The sequence below is a fragment of the Artemia franciscana genome, chromosome 13 (assembly GCF_032884065.1).
Source record: "Artemia franciscana chromosome 13, ASM3288406v1, whole genome shotgun sequence".
NCBI classification, from domain to species: domain Eukaryota; kingdom Metazoa; phylum Arthropoda; class Branchiopoda; order Anostraca; family Artemiidae; genus Artemia; species Artemia franciscana.
The window spans coordinates 32,237,729-32,254,126 of record NC_088875.1 but is presented as its reverse complement, the minus strand read 5'-3'; the positions used below and the strand labels follow the sequence as shown (position 1 = coordinate 32,254,126).

The 16,398-nt window shown below is 36.0% G+C and overlaps 1 protein-coding gene across 1 annotated transcript; it reads right to left on the bottom strand.

Annotated features, from left to right (window-relative positions):
- Window positions 1–11,737: 11,737 nt before the first annotated feature.
- On the bottom strand, window positions 11,738–16,028 carry LOC136034806 (protein strawberry notch homolog 1-like). Its single transcript, XM_065716223.1, has one exon. The coding sequence runs from the start codon at window positions 16,009–16,011 to the stop codon at window positions 12,214–12,216; it is 3,798 nt and encodes a 1,265-aa protein (XP_065572295.1). The 5' UTR covers window positions 16,012–16,028; the 3' UTR covers window positions 11,738–12,213.
- Window positions 16,029–16,398: the final 370 nt, after the last annotated feature.

The following is a 16,398-nucleotide window of genomic DNA, read 5'->3' as shown; positions in this document are numbered from 1 at the left end:
AAGAAAACCGTACATTAGTGAGAATTCACTGCTGTCATTAGATTTTCAACAAGCAAGCAGTTGGAGCTTTTAATATCACTTTAGTATCATTTGCAAAAACTACAGCTAAGATATCATTAGAAGGTAAATATCTTGGTTAATCATATATATAGATGAGGAATTATAAAGGGTAAAAAAAAAGACTCTTCATAGACACAAATAGTATTTAAAGACCCAGGACCTGATACGTGACCATTTACATCGACATGAAATTTTTGACCATGCAAGTAAAATCTTAATTATTTAAGTTTTTTACCTCTGATTCCCGCATTATTAATTTTTTCAGGCAGGATTGTGTGCTTTATCATGTCAAATGCCTTCTTCGTGTCATAAAGAGATTAGAAACTTTATTTTTATCATTTAAAGAACCATTAATGCTTAGTAAAAGGGTGTAAATAGCATGTTCAGATGAATGACCAGACCAAAAGCCAAATTGATTCTTAGAAAAAATTATTTTATCAAAATATAAAACAATTCGTTTTTGAATTAGTTTTTCTAATATCTTAGATAAAGAGGAAAGGATTTTTATTGGTTGGTAATTAATTGGGTCCGTCTTATCTTCTTTTTTTTTAAATTAGAAGGACTTGGACAACTTTCCATATTTCTGAGAGTGTCCTAAGTAGTGTTGATGCATTAAAAATACGACGTAATGGAACAAAAATAACACTAACGAGATTGCTTAAAGTATTTGTAAACAATTTGTCTAAACTTGAAGAATTTCCACACTACTTTAGGAGAAACAGGAGCAATTAAATACTAGAATCTGAAATGGCTAAAGATACCTTTTCAAACAGTTCGTGGTAACGAACTGTAGTTCGTTCTTTACGCTATCCTCCGCAATCCTCGCTCTTTACGCTAAACTTTGACTCTTTGCCACTGTTCTACTTTTTAAAACAATTAAAAGCTTTAGCGTAAAGAGCAAGGATTGCGGAGGGGACAACCCATTTCATATACGAAGTAATTTCTGTTCGTTTTAAGTTTTAATGTCGCTCCTTGCTTTCAGTTAAAAAAACTAGTTTTTTTTTATTTATTTTACATAAATAAGACGTATATTCTGGAAAATAAAGCACAATATTTGAGCTAATATTGGAAAAATAGTGACACAAATATTCAGAAATACTACTTTTTTTCTTTCAGTTCAGTACCAGTTTCCTTTGTGATCAATGTTGGGTGTGTTGTTTTGTTTCTAGCTGCAATTTTTTCTCTTATTAAATTAGGTGAATTTGGTTTCTTAAATGTATTTACGTAATACAATTTCTTAACTTATTCTGATCATTTTATTTAGCAAATATTTATAGATTTCGAGTCAATCTATATTATGATGCGAAGGGTACATCATTCTCATCTTGCAGAGTTTTCATCAATAGATTTTAATGGTATTTCGGGTCAAGGTCTTTTTTGATGCAAATTTTTTATAAAGACAACAAAGATCCAACTCTTTGAATATCTTATAAATTTCGTCTAAAGCATTGTTTAAGGTTATTTTAATTGAAACCTTTAAAAAAAGCCAGATGGATTTATGAAAAAAGAGAAGAATTGAATGTAAATGAATACGAAGAATTTCCAAACATTGATATTATATAAATGAGAATTAAAAAAAATTACTTCTTGTGCACCCAGTTAAGTGCACTCTTCTAATTCCTCATCTAATGCATAACCTAAATTCAGCAATGGAAGAGCACTTATTGATTGTGGTATCTCCACACCACCAGTTGTTCTATATCTCATTACTGGCGGTGATGTCAATGTTTTTGTGGCAGAGGTTTCCTAGAATGAAGATATTAAAATTAACTTAAAACAAGTGAAAATAATTATAAAATTCTCAAGTTTCAGTTTTGAAAACTGTGTATCTTCGTATCTTAAGTGGTTTATTAAAATTAAAAAAAATGTTCCAAGCAAGCTAAATCAGGAAACTAGTTACGTCACAATTCAAAATAACCCATCGAAGATTATTTGGCCCTGTTAAAAAACATTTGGATTCATACCATTTCTCTCATATGACTGTCAAATTAATATTTAAAATTAAATCCCCTCTAATAGAAACCTTGATAAGGGATTACACTGCTTGTTGAAAAGTGAACTTTTAAGGTGGATTTATTTATGTTTTGTACAATGAAAAAAATTTGATTTCTTTAAAGGATAAATTAAAAGGCAAGGTATTAAAATCTATTTTATTATGGATTTGAATGTACCCACATGTATAGGTCTATCTTGAGTTCACTTATTCATTATTGAAGGTTTGATTCAATACTTTTCGTAGTGTTCTAGTCTCAATCCTCTTTTTTAACGAAAAATATTGTTAATAAAAACGTGTATTTCAATTTTCATTGCACTGGTTTTTTTTCCGGTGTATCGCAATGAAATATATCCTTAACCGTCCGAAAAGTTTTCACAAAGTTATCCGTTTTACTTCCAATAGTTCGCTTCCTGCATGAGTTATTCGCTTGAATCTATGCATTATATCATGCAAAATTCCAAGGGTTAGGAAAAAATCACCAGTTTTCGAACAATATCCCAATATTTCTAGGAAAACCTCCAGACATCCATAAAATTGGATTTTAATTGACGGTCAGAGAAGGGAATTCGCTAAAATCTTGAGAAGATGTAAGACGACACTGTCAGACAGACATGGGAAAACCGATCTCGTGATGCATGAGATTGATGCAGACAGTAACCCACCGATGCGGAATAGACCTTTGAAGTTCCAGCAGCAAAACGGCACCTGGTAGAAGCCAAAGTGTATAAGATGCTATAATAAAGAATCATAAGACCGTTGGAGAGTGATTCTCCAACTATATATAGTGAGATTCTATAGAGTGATTCTATAGTACCAGTACCAAAGGCAGATGGGACGGTGCCAACTATCAGGAACTAAACATAATTTTAAGAAAGAATTGTTACCCATTACCTTGCAAGGATGAGATCCTTGAGGAAATGGGAACGGATAAACTTATCAGCAAGCTAGACTTAACCCAAGGAATATTGGTAGATAAAAATACACCCTAATAGCATACACAAGACAATATTTGTGACGTCAAATGGTATGTGTGAGTTCCTCGTAATGCCATTTGGTATTCAAGAAGTAAGTGGACGATTCCAAAAGCTCATTAATCGAGTTCTCAGACATTTTATTTTCTTTGATAAATTTACAGAACGTTATTTGAATTGACAGTGCAATCCGTAGATCGACGTTTGCAACTATTTGAAAATAGTACAGCTTGTAGCTCGCTTTTGCCATAAAAAACGACTTATTTCGCATTGGAAACTACGGTTAAATAAAACTTTTGCTAATTTGCTTTATCAAAAACTGACTGCTAGTTATAATATATTATTACCCCCCCCCCATAATCCCTCAACGTGTCAGAATTTCCTTAAACTTGTTCACACAGATCCTTAATAGGACTATTCCTAACTCGTTTCCAAAATAGTGGTTTTGTTTTTGGAATGGATATTTCTTACCTTTCTCTGGAGGTTTTAAAGCCTATTCGGAATTGTGTTGCAATAATATTCAAATTTTATTAGAATAAATTAGTTTGATATGTACTGGAATAAAAAATAATTTGGTTTGTGAAATATGACACTTGCTACTGAAGGCCAATAATGCCCAAACTTGCAATTCAAATGAAAATATGATCCTCTTTGGAGAATTTTAACACCAAATGAGATAGATTTAAATGCATTGAGGATGTTCAGACTGCTTTTAGATTTAATGTATGTTTTTTGGTTATTAATCAAAAAATTAGCGGCAAGCGGCAAGTAGCCATTGTCTTTATAACAATGTCATAAAAACCAGATTTTATGTAGAAAATCAATTAAAACAATTGAAGCCTAGACCAGGTTCTTCCTCTCTAAATAATTTGAAACCACGACAATACCAGTCTTTTTAAGAACAAACTGGAATCAGGTTTAGACTTTTTTCCAATCATACCAGGGTAAGTATTTTCCAATTGATCACATTTATCATAGTGGAAAATGAAGAATAGGAAACCTCTAGCGTAAGATTTATAAGCATCTTCAAGACAGGAAATGTTCTTTTTGCTTCATGAGTAAGGAGGAATAATCAAGTGATGTCACGCTTCAAATCAATTAGTCTTGTTTAGTTAGTATTTTTTTTATTTTTCGACTTATTTGTTGTTGCCAGGCAAAACAAAGACTGAAGAAATTGCTTGGATAGGGTCTTAAAAGAATTTCTAGGTAGTGTTCAAAAGCAATCTATAATAGCATTTTGTTTTGTTACGATTAGTATGTCACGTATAAATCTCATACAATATTCCAAAGATGGAGACTCATCTTTCAACATATCGTTTAAAATTCTTTTAGAGAATATTTTCCTTTGCATTGAAAGTTCTTGAAAAAGATCTTTTAGATTCAAACATTTTTCTAAAGTCACCAGATTCCACATGATTTTTGTTTCTCAAAACCTTCATTTTTTATTGCCGACACTCCCACTGCTCATTATGTATACAAACAAAACCAAAGAATAAAGATTCTTTCTACTCCAAGTACCCTCCCGTCACCTATTGGTTCCATGGAGAAAGGAGTGGTAATCTAGTAAAATATCTAACAAGAAAAAACATTTTTTCATATGAAACATTTTTATTTTCAAAAAAAGAGTAACAATCTCACTCTTCTTTGAAATAGTGCATCATATCATGGTCTTTAATATATCTCACTAATGCATTTATTCCATCTTGTAGTCTATGTATAGGCATTATATTCACTTTCGCTGTAAAACATAACTGTTCCCCCAACTTGAATTCGCTCAATGATATCATATATTTTGCAAACATCCCATCCAATTCAAGAATTAGCCGACAACCCCATGCATTTTCTACTGCAACACTGAGCAGTCTTGAAACATTTCATTGCTACTAGCAACTTCAACTTCCAATAGAGTGAAAGCACTCAATTGCAATACTAAAAACATGCTAAGTATAAAAATTGCCTCTTTTACATTTTCCTTTGTTTTTTACGGCAAGTCGCGTGCCATTGCAAAGCTTTGGTGGGTTAATATTTCATAACAGTATTATGTACGCCTGTTTTTAGTTGTAGCACGTGGGGTGGAAACCCTGGGAGATCCAGGGAATTTAAACATTCAGATGGATAATTAACCGCTTCATTTGGTTCCAGAACTGTGTCGACTGACTTGTAAATTACTTCCTGGTCTCGAATCTTGGTCAAAATAATATTGTTCATTTTGTGGACGTCTTTATTCTTGGCTGCCAATATCGCTCGTTCACTGAGCCATTTATGATTCTTATAATCGGTTAGAATATTCGGAAATACCTTTTCAACCAATTCATTTTGGACGTCACTAAATTACAGAATTCAGCAGGCAGTTGTTTACGTCCTGAAATTAAGTCTACTGGGATCTTTCCATTTCCAATTGCCAGCAATTGATCTGAAAATATTTCACCAGAGTCATCGTTTTGCAATCGGAAACGCATATTTATAGTTAATTTTAATGTCTTTATGTGTGCCCATAAATTAGAATTTTTCAGGCAAACATTCATTTCGTCCGCAGGTATTGATCTAAGTATTATAGGTAATATTTGCCTGAAATATCCCGCAAGCAATATTAATGTGCTGCCAAAGGGTTTAGAATTTCCTCGCAAATCTGGAGCAATCTAAAGATTGCTCCAGATCCTCGAGCAATTTTTTGTGTGCCATTTTGCACTCGTCCCAAAAAATAAGTTTTCATTGCTGCAATACTTTACCCATCCCAGATGATTTGGAAATATTGTACGTGGGAGTTTCTGTAGAATACAAATTCAGTGGCAATTTCAAAGCGGAATGAGCAGTTCTTCCACCAGGCAGCAACGTTGCGGCTATTCCGGACGATGCAATTGCCAACATTATGTCATTTTTTGATCGAATTGATGTAAGAATCAATTTTATCACAAATGTTTTACCAGTACCTCCTGGCGCATCCAAAAAGAAGATTTCTCCAACGTTTTTATCTACACAATGCATTATCTTATCATAAATGTCTTTTTGCTCAGACGTTAACTTAGAAATATTATTTTGTACTTAGGACAATAGTTCACTCGTGTTGTAACTTTGTTCACGATCCAATTCTACACATGCTGAAACAGCAGCGTTACGATTAGGTTAAGGTATTCCCCAATCCTGAAGGGGTTTGTTTTCCATACATACGCACAAATCTTCAATAATAACTAAAGAGTAGTTACAAATTTCTGACGTCTCTAACCATTTTCGATGGAGTATATCCTCGGCCATTTTCGATTTATATTTCTCCCATAACTCTGTAGGAGCTGAAGAGGAGAGAGATGTTAGTATGATTTCAAACAATGCACGAATTTGATTTGGAGTTGACGTTTCGCACGTGTCATTGATGCAGTTATCCCAGTGTTGGTCATTCTCCAAGAAATTCAGAGCTTGGTATGCAGTCCGGTAAGTGTCATGTATTGTACCATTTACAGTTCTCAAATGCTCAAAGGACGTCGGATCGGGTACATTCACCAAAAGCAGGTGGAGAAAGAAGCATTCATGTTGATTGGGGTGAATGGTGTAGAGTCTTCCTATTGCGGTATCTTTGAAGATGGTAGGTTGGCCGTCGACTGATTTACCCTGTTTTCGACGTTCAAATGATTTCTTTTTAGGATTCCAGGTATAATACAAAGGTACTTCAGTATACAGCAGTTTTTTTTTGCAAAAGAATCATTTTGACATAACGAAAAGAAAGCAGTTAACGTTGTATCTAATGGATTCAGGGCTCTTTGTTGCAAGTTGGATTAAAATAAAAACACGTTGTCCATTCTGTAAATGTACCGCTAAGTGAACAACAGCTGGACTTCTTTCATGTATTGGAAATGAAAGAATTTGCCAAACAGCTTCATTACTGTTTATGTATCTTCCAGCCTGATATTGTACCATTTCATCGATATCACTGATTTCGGGCTGCAAGCTAAAAACTGCCATGTCGCTGCCTTTGTTGACGTATTTACACTATTTGATTGCCTTTACGGAATTACAGTATTCAACGTTTACGTGAGTATTAAGCGTTTTTGATAATAAAGGTGAACATGGAACAACCCACTGGTTATCTACTTCGATGGTGGTACCGTTATGCTTCTTTATTAAAGCTGTTTTACCGCCATTTTCAGTAGATCTTCTTGTATATAATGGGTAACCATCATTGCCGGTAATTGTGTTGGATGCTAAAAGTCGAGAATATTGCTTTGTGCACCTTCCTTTGCTTTGTGCACCTTCCTTTGGCCATGCATGGTGATTTTTCATTCAGTGCATCGGAAGGTCCATGTATCATATTTTTTACCACAATATCATATAAGCCCTTACTGACATTTTCATCAGGTATTTCAATGGAAATCACATCGTCAATTTCATTGGAAGTAATTTTATCATGTAGCCAGATTAAAATATGTCCGTGTGACAATTCTCGTTTTTGCCATCCCACTGAGTACATCCAGCATCGCACTTACCCAAACACGTTAAGTTTTACTATGTAGTTTATCAGTGATTCCAACTTTTGCCGGAAGACATGGGCCAGAATGTCATGTCCATTAACGATGATTGTCCTTGAAGTAAAAGCTGCTGTATCTCGTCCCAAGATTGATTACATGTAAATGTAATAAATGAACCTGGACGACCATAGAGACGAACATACACAATAGCATCTTGAGCATATTCATGCATATGACGGGGACTGCCAGCATATGACGGAGGTAAAATCGTTCATTTTCCAACGTTAGTGGTATTACCGTCATTTACAGCTGCATCTCGCAAATGAGTGTATTGTTCAGAGTGGAGCTTGGTCTGATTCAGACGCATAAATAGCAAACATTCTGATTCAATCTTTGCATACACATCAACAATGTGTTGGTGAAACAATTGACGGCATTTTAAAATATAGTTTTCTTCATTGTGACGAATCGTTATTCTATAGGGATAATAATTAATTGCACTGCATTTCTTGTCCGTTTGTTTGTTAGTGGATGGATCTATCAATTTATCATTAAAGTGATAGCCGTCGGCTCCATCCCAAAAAATGATAGGACACTGTAGGGCATCGTAACATCGATGAGTTTCAGCAATTCTTACCAACTGAGCGTTTCGCTTATGAAGAATAATATCTCGAGGTAAAAACTGATCACCGACCATAACGATTGCCACTTCGTCGATAGTTAGAGCATGGTATCTACACACATGTTCGCCAATAGGCGTTTTGTCAGCGGAAATAACAATTTTATGCGTATCAGTAGGCATAAAATCGATCGCTGTTTTGAACAGGCGCAATAAATAATTATTTTCGTGGTAAAGATGTTACAATTGCGAAATGATAGTCCTTTCAACGTCGGGAGAAACTTTGCAACGTGCATTCAATTCAGAATTGCTATCACTGATGAATTACAGTTGTAAAAATTTATGATTCTCACCTGAGAATGGTATAAGGGACCCTGCTCTATGATAAATTTGCCCTTTTACTTTGAAAGTAGGCATAAATTGATCTTGATTTTCGATTTGGGCACCAAACGACGTCATTTGGAAAAATGAGTTATATTTTCTGATATTTGAAAAAAAAACGCTTAGATTCTGACGTAGTTCCAGTAAGCAAAGTCTTCAATGGCTCTGGTGGTGCAGCCAGTTGAGGAAGTTTAACTTTTCTTGAGGCACAACACATTCCCGTTGTTTCACCATTAAATTTCAAGGCCTTGCATTAAGAAAAAGTTTAGACATAGTCCCAATTTGAACACATCTACTCAAGCTATAATCATTGACTGGGCTGTGCCTGAATGCCAGGCGATAATTTTCAGGTTGCTCTTGTGATTCCTCGGCACGCTTTCTTTTGGCATTATCTCTTTGAGCCACGAGCCTCTTTTCACGTTGTTCTTTTAATTCCTCGGCACGATTTTGTTTGGTAATTTCTCTTTGAGACGCAAGCGTGTTTTCAGGTTATTCTTGTGATTTCTCGGTGCGCTTTCTTTTGTTACTTTCTCTTTTAGCGCCTTTTGGCATTAACTCTTTGAGCAACTAAATATTATCTTTTAATCGCAACCCTTATATATTAATAATGACATCATACACAAAGCCTTATATACTTATAATGACGTCAACTTATAATGACGTCATATATAAACATACAAAATACAGACTTGACGTTATAATGCTCAATCCTTATAATGACATCATTCCTTAAACATACATACAACTTATTTATATATATATAGATAGGTATACTAGGTGTTGGTGTGTCGCTTCGCGCCACAACAACACCTAGTTGGTGGGGGTACTTCGTGCCCCCCAAGGCCCCCGCACGCGTAAGTCGTTACCTGCCATATTAGTTACGGGCCATTGTAGTTGTGTCCCTGTGTCCCATTCTTCGCTGTCCCCATTGTCTGCGCATATACATAGATTGTCAGGTTCATCGACTCTTGAACATGCAACATATAATTGTCCATGGGAAAAACAATCCGGATTCAGATCTATACCGCATTTTTCTAATGATTGCCCTTGAGCTTTGTTGATTGTGATTGGCAATCGAATATTCCCTGTGTCCCCGTCGTCATATAGATTGTCAGGTTTACTGACTCTTGAACATGCAACATATAATTGTCCATGAGAAAAATAATCTGGATTCAAATTTATACCGCATTTTTCTATTGATTGCCCTTGAGCTTTGTTGATGGTGATTACTAATCGAATATTCCGTGTGTCCCCATCTTTATTTATATATTCCCCCTGTGCCCCCCGATGTCCCCGTTATAGTTGTGTCCCTGTGTCCCGGTTGTCATTTATATTCCCTGTGTCCCGGTCGTCATTTGTGTCCCGGTCTGTAATTTCTCTTTGAGTGTCCCGGTCGTCATTTATATAATGATTTATTTTTAGCATTCCCCGTGTAATATGAAGGCACTTCAGTATGCAGCAGTTTTTTTGCAAAAGACTAATTTTGACATAACGAAAAGAGAGCAGTTAACATTGTATCTGGTGGATTCAGGGCTCTTTGTTGCCCGTTGGATTCCGAAAAATAGACACGTTGACCATTTTGTAAATGTACCGCTAAGTAAACAACGGCTGGACTTCGTTCATGTATCGGAAATGAAAGAATTCGCCAAACAGCTTCATTACTGCTTATGTATCTTCCAGCCTGATATTGTACGATTTGACCGATATCACTGATTTTTGACTGCAAGCCAAAAACTGCCATGTCGCTGCCTTTGTTGACGTATTTACATATGTATTTGATTGCCTTTACGGAGTTACAGTATTCAACGTTTATGTGTGCATTAAATGTTTTTGATAATAAAGGTGAATATAGAACAACCCACTGGTTATCTACTTCGATGGTGGTACCGTTATGCTTATTTATTATTGCTATTTTAGTCCCGATTTGAACACATCAACTCAAGCTATAATCATCGACTGGGCTGTACCTGAATGTCAGGCGATAATTTTCACGTTGCTCTTGTGATTCCTCGGCAGACTTTCTTTTGGCATTATATCTTTGAGCCGCAAGCCTGTTTTCACGTTGTTCTTGTGATTCCTCGGCACGCTTTCTTTTGGTAATTTCTCTTTGAGCCGCAAGCCTGTTTTCACGTTGTTCTTGTGATTCCTCGGCACGATTTTTTTGGCAATTTCTCTTTGAGCCGCAAGCCTGTTTTCACGTTGTTCTTGTGATTCCTCGGCACGCTTTCTTTTGTTTCTTTCTCTTTTAGCCGCAAGCCTTTTCACATTATCTCTTTAAGCCTTTTCCTCGGCTGTTTCTTCTGCCATTGTAGGATTTATACTAAATATTCTCTTTGAATCGCAACCCTTATATACTTATAATGACGTCATATACAAAGCCTTATATACTTATAACTACGTCAACTTATAATGACGTCAAATATAAACAAAAAAATACATACATGACGTCATAATGCTCAATCCTTATAATGACGTCAGTCGTCAAACATACATACAACTTATTTTTATATGTATAGGCAGATAACCTGTTTTAGCACAGTGGATTGGTGGTCTACTTGGCAATACGGGGCCCAGGGTTCGATCCCCGCCGCAGCAAGGCTGGGCGACAAGCTTGCTACTTGTTCTGTAAAAACACCCAGAAACTGAAACGTCGATTCGACGTTTTATGCGCCAGCAATGGCTCTGGAGGATCTTTATCCTTTTTTTATTATAGACAGATAGATATATATAGATTACGTAACAACCACATATGCTCAATAGACTAACAATCAATAGCTCCTGTGTCTTGAAAGGCTAGTGACTCCAGGTACACCCCCTCTGGGCTTGTTCAAATAGATAGAGGGGATACAACTATAGAGGAAAATGAAAAAGTTTGTGACACATGGATGTGAAAGAAGACCTATTTTGTGAGGAAGAATTGCTGACAGTACTGAAAGGATTGAAAAATAATAAGAGATCCGGTGCTGATTGCGTTATAAATGATTTTCTTTGATATGATGACTATGAGGCTAAAAATAAGTTATTGAAGACTAGGATCATTATTTTTGAAAAGGGGGAAGTACCTAGCGAGGATTCGAAAACCATAATTAAGCCCTTTTATGAGAAGTGATAGTGGTTGTGGTAATTAATCAGGCCCTAACCAGGTTTCTGTAGGTAACAAATCAATTATTATTAGAATACTTCTTAGACTAACGATGAAAGAGTCGATAAAATTTTTATTCGGCGTTATTTTGCGGAAAGAATAACAGGCAGGATGTATTGAATTCAGGATTTACCACCCTAAATTTCAGGATTTCAGGGTTTGCCACCCTAGGATTTAAAACTATAGAATATTTAGAGAATTTGTATATTGCATGAATTAGATATTTTACTAGGTATATGCAATGGAACATCTCTTGTTTACACTGAATTATATATCAACGTAATTAAAGCAAAGTATAATTGCCGGGGAAATACTTTATAAGAAGTTTTTTAAATATATTTATGACTTAGTATATTACTAAGTCATAGTTTTTAATAAATTCTTGTCATGTGGCATTGTATAAGTTGATGAATGAATCCGAATAGATAAGGGAAAATGTAATGAAAACCATTCATTTTGAGAAAATGTTTGTACAGCATGGTAAAAATTTTTGTTAGCGAAATCCAGAATCACAACGAATCCAAGTTGAGTACAAATCTTGTAGAATATTTCATTCCGTAGATGAAAAAAGGAAGAATGAATTGAATTCATTCTAGTTGAATTTCTGTTGACAGTGCATCCTCCTTAAGCGTCTCTATGATAATTGATACTTCATTTGTCGGAACCAAGATTCCGATATCTTTTTGAGTTTGTATGTTTATTCTAGCTACTTGAACTTTCTTCCAGGCTTCTGTAATAGGTTCTAACTTTGGCCAAACAGTCATAATATCTCCTTTAAGAATCCAAAAGTTACATCGAAGCTTTCCTTCCATGCAATCGCTCTTTTTGCAATAACCCTTCGAATAGATATGATAGCAATTTTCCTTGGAATGCTCGTAGTGTGTCTCCCAGTGTTCTTTTGCCTCATCGGCATGAACCTGACGATATTTTCGATTTAAATCAGCAAACGATATTTTTTCTAGTTTCGTTCTTCTCACAGGCCTAGTGATAACAAAGGATTCATCACCGGTCAGCTTTTTCTTGATACTTCTGGTTACAAGAACTGGTCCATATCTACAACCTTGACGAGGTCTATTCAATAAATAAAATCCTTCGTGATTGTCAGTTGCTATCTTGTACCTAGACACCATTTGCCATGTTTTCCCTCTTTCAACTTCAACTTTGCACAATACAACTTTTGATGGACCTGTGGCATGTCTGTAGTCAAACCAGTTGGATTCAAGTATTTTTACTTCTCCTAGATCCAGGATACCATAATCATAATTGTTCGTGTCCTTTGCTTTATTCACAACATCTGCAAATATGTCCATGTAAAATTCAAACATTGCGTTTTGTAAACACACTTTCACACCTAACAGTCGGTTTAAAAACCTTGCAATTTTATCTTTAGCTCTAGCTGTAATGTCTTTAAAATTAGGCAACATTCCAACAGAGACAAGAGCTGCACGGGCATCTTCCATAAAGTTTCCCTTATAATTATCAGGTATCTTGACACTCACTTCTTCTTGATGCTCAATAGCTCTCATGAATAGGTTTAGAGCTAATTTGCCGTGATCGCCATAAATATTAAACTGGGATAAATTTCTAGCCGCTCCTGCTTTTCGGTCCGCGTGAGTGAGTGCACCAAGACATGCCAGCCGTTTGGCCACAATAGACGCAAATCGACGCTCACCTGCAAGGTCAGAGACGAGGAGTACATACGCAGGTGGATGTATCTGATTCGAACGATGAGTTCGACCTAACTGCTGAGTTGCTCTGTCTGCACTCCATGGAAGTTCAAGGGTGATGTGAACTCGTCTTTTTGTATTCAAAGCTCTCTTATCAGCGTGCAAAGAGATACCACTACTTGCAGCTTCACTGATGATAGCAATGTTTTTATCACCATTTTGAAACTTTTCCCGTTCCCAGACATTCCACATATCTGTTGTTACTTCAGCATTAGCACGAGACTCGTATTTGACGTTTCCTAGGCTGTCTTTAACCATTCGATGTTTTCGGCCGGTCATCTCAGCCACTTCATTTGGGCCCCCAAGTTCATCAATTAGTAGGTCCAGCGTGTTTGGAGGTAGCTTCTTTCCCAATTCTGACAATTTTCGTAGAATTTCATTTTTCATATCAGAAAGGGGATCATCTAACCTCATCATTTTATTCTTCAGCATTGGCTGGGTAGCAGTTTTGCGTTTTCTACCTTCATTTGGTTGTACATTTAGCTCTTCTAAGTAATTTTTTTCAATCACTTGTTTGGTATCATCAACTTGGTTTGTGCTTGGAAAAGAGTTTTCAATAAGAAGTTGGATTACACCCTTGGCAGTCGATACAAAGCTTGTTCTGTCTTCTTCTTGATCCATCATCCTTAGGGTTCCAGCCTCACCAGTAGTAAGTAAACCAATGACAACACTTTTGCCATTTTTTACCTCTTCCCTAGCTATTTTTACAGTATCATCGACTTTTGAAGCAATGCACATATATTTGAAAAACCTTTGATGGGCAGACCAAAATTGGCGCCAAATCGGAGCTTCAGGTCTTTGAGTGAGATTAATTGCTGTTTGAAATTTCTTTCGCATATCATTCCAGAAATCAACTGATTCGTTATAGACTTGAATGAACTGAGGATTCATTTTAATTTCTTGAATTTCAAAACCCACTCCAGCAAATGAAAGCTGTCTGGCTACATAAACGCCTCTTGCTTTCATGTTCATTGCCACAAGTTCCATTACTCCAACTCCTTTTTTTTCAATGGAGTAAAAGAAACTACCAGGTTGTGGGAATGAGCATCCATCACCCCATAGGCCTAAGCGACTCATATATCTCATATTCTTAGGCACAGTTGCACCAGTGGCTGAGGCATAGACAATTCTTGCATTCGGCAATACATCTTGGAGAGAACATACAGCAATTGCAGTTTTTGTCGGCTTTCCCGATTCATTTTCATGTATCAGGTTTTTTGCCCGGTGGCATTCATCAAAAATGATAAGTCCATCGAAATTCGGCCCAAGCCATTCTGTAATCATCTGTAAACGAGTGTTATATTTACCCCCGCCAGATGAATGAGCAATAAGAGATGCATACGTGCTAAAGAGGACTCCTTTCTTGATACTTTTATTTGTTAAAGAACTAACATCGTCATCGTACTTAAGCTTATTTAGCGCATAGACTTTGATTTTGGCAGCTCCAATGTCTCGGAGATCCCTTTCTGCGTCAATCTTCAAGTCAGAGCTGACAGACACCCACAATACTCTCTTCCGTCCCAAAATGTAATTTTCAAGAACCATTCCAGATATTGTTCTCCCCTTCCCCATGCCAGCGCCGTCACCAAGTAGAAAACCAGCTCTTTTGCCATCTGGAAGTCGCTTTTCATGTTGTTGACAAGCATAAGTGATTGCTTCCAGCTGAAGGGTGGAAAGTTTTCGCTCCTCAATGACATCACTGGGAAGAGATAATTTATAAGTAACATCAGGAGGATCTACACTTGAAAGACTTACAGTCTCAACAGTAGAATCTGGGTGTGCGTACCCAATTTTAAGTTTTGCAGGTATATAATCTACATATGTATTCATGATTCCAAGTTCCTCATCACTATCAATCAGATTTCCCCATTCTCTGTTAATCTTTTTGGAAAAATTTGGATTCCTTGTTGTAGTACCCTGTTTTATAATTCGACTACTGCCTTTGCTTTTGAATTGAGTTTTTTTGAAGCCATATGTTAAATTTCTGGGAACAATCATTGGCTTTACCATAGCATATGGTACTGTTGGAAACTTTTGAGTCTTTGCAGCAACTGAATCATTTGCGCCTGCCACTTTCCTTTCTGTTCCAAGATCATACAGAATTGCTGGATGTGTTGTAGTCTTTGTAGCAAAATAATCTGGTATACATTTCACTTCTCTTTTTATTCCAATATTGGATGAAACTACTAGACGCTTTGGAGCATTTGAAGTGGTAAAATTTGGTATGTATGACACTTTTCTTTCTGTGCTAACGTTATCCAGCATGTCAGGACGCGCTTGAGTTTTTGTAGTAGCAGAGTCTGATTTATATGCCATTTTCCTTTCTATTCCGATACTAGGTGGCACTGCTTGACAGAATGGAGCCTTCGTATTGCCAAAGTTTGATATGTCCATCATTGCTGTAAATTCAGCTGAATCTGATATACCTGATACACTTGTTTCTCTTCCCATATCAAATAGCATGGCTGGAGCGTTTTCAACAATAGAATCGGATATACATGCCTTTTTTCTTTCTCTAATATTATTTTTGATCAAACAGGGAAATGTATCCACGGTGAGGCTACCATATGTAGCTTTTAAATTGCCAGGACCACCAAAATTGTATTCTTCTCTATGTGATTCACTTTCTGTATTATTGATTTTCATATTAAAAGCCATTCTCGAGATAAATATGTTTTCACTAATACTGGACTTTCAGTAATAAGGTGGTTTTAAGTTTACAAATCCTTTTATATTGGGATATTTCGTCATATGTCAAATGACGTCATACCTTTTTACTCTTTTTCAGTAAATTCAAAAAGCAGAGTCATTGTTAAGGTACTTTAAATAATTTATGGAGAATGACATCATACCATTTTACTCTTTTTTGGTGAATTTAAAAAGCATAGTTATTGTTGTTAAGGTACTTTAAATATTTTTGCATTTTATGTAATATCTTTGAACTGAGATAATTCAGCTGCTTACCATAAAAAAAGTCTAGTGGACCAGAAGTCTAGGTGTTTCACTAAATCTGAAAAAATATTTTGTGTTATATTTTCCAGTGTT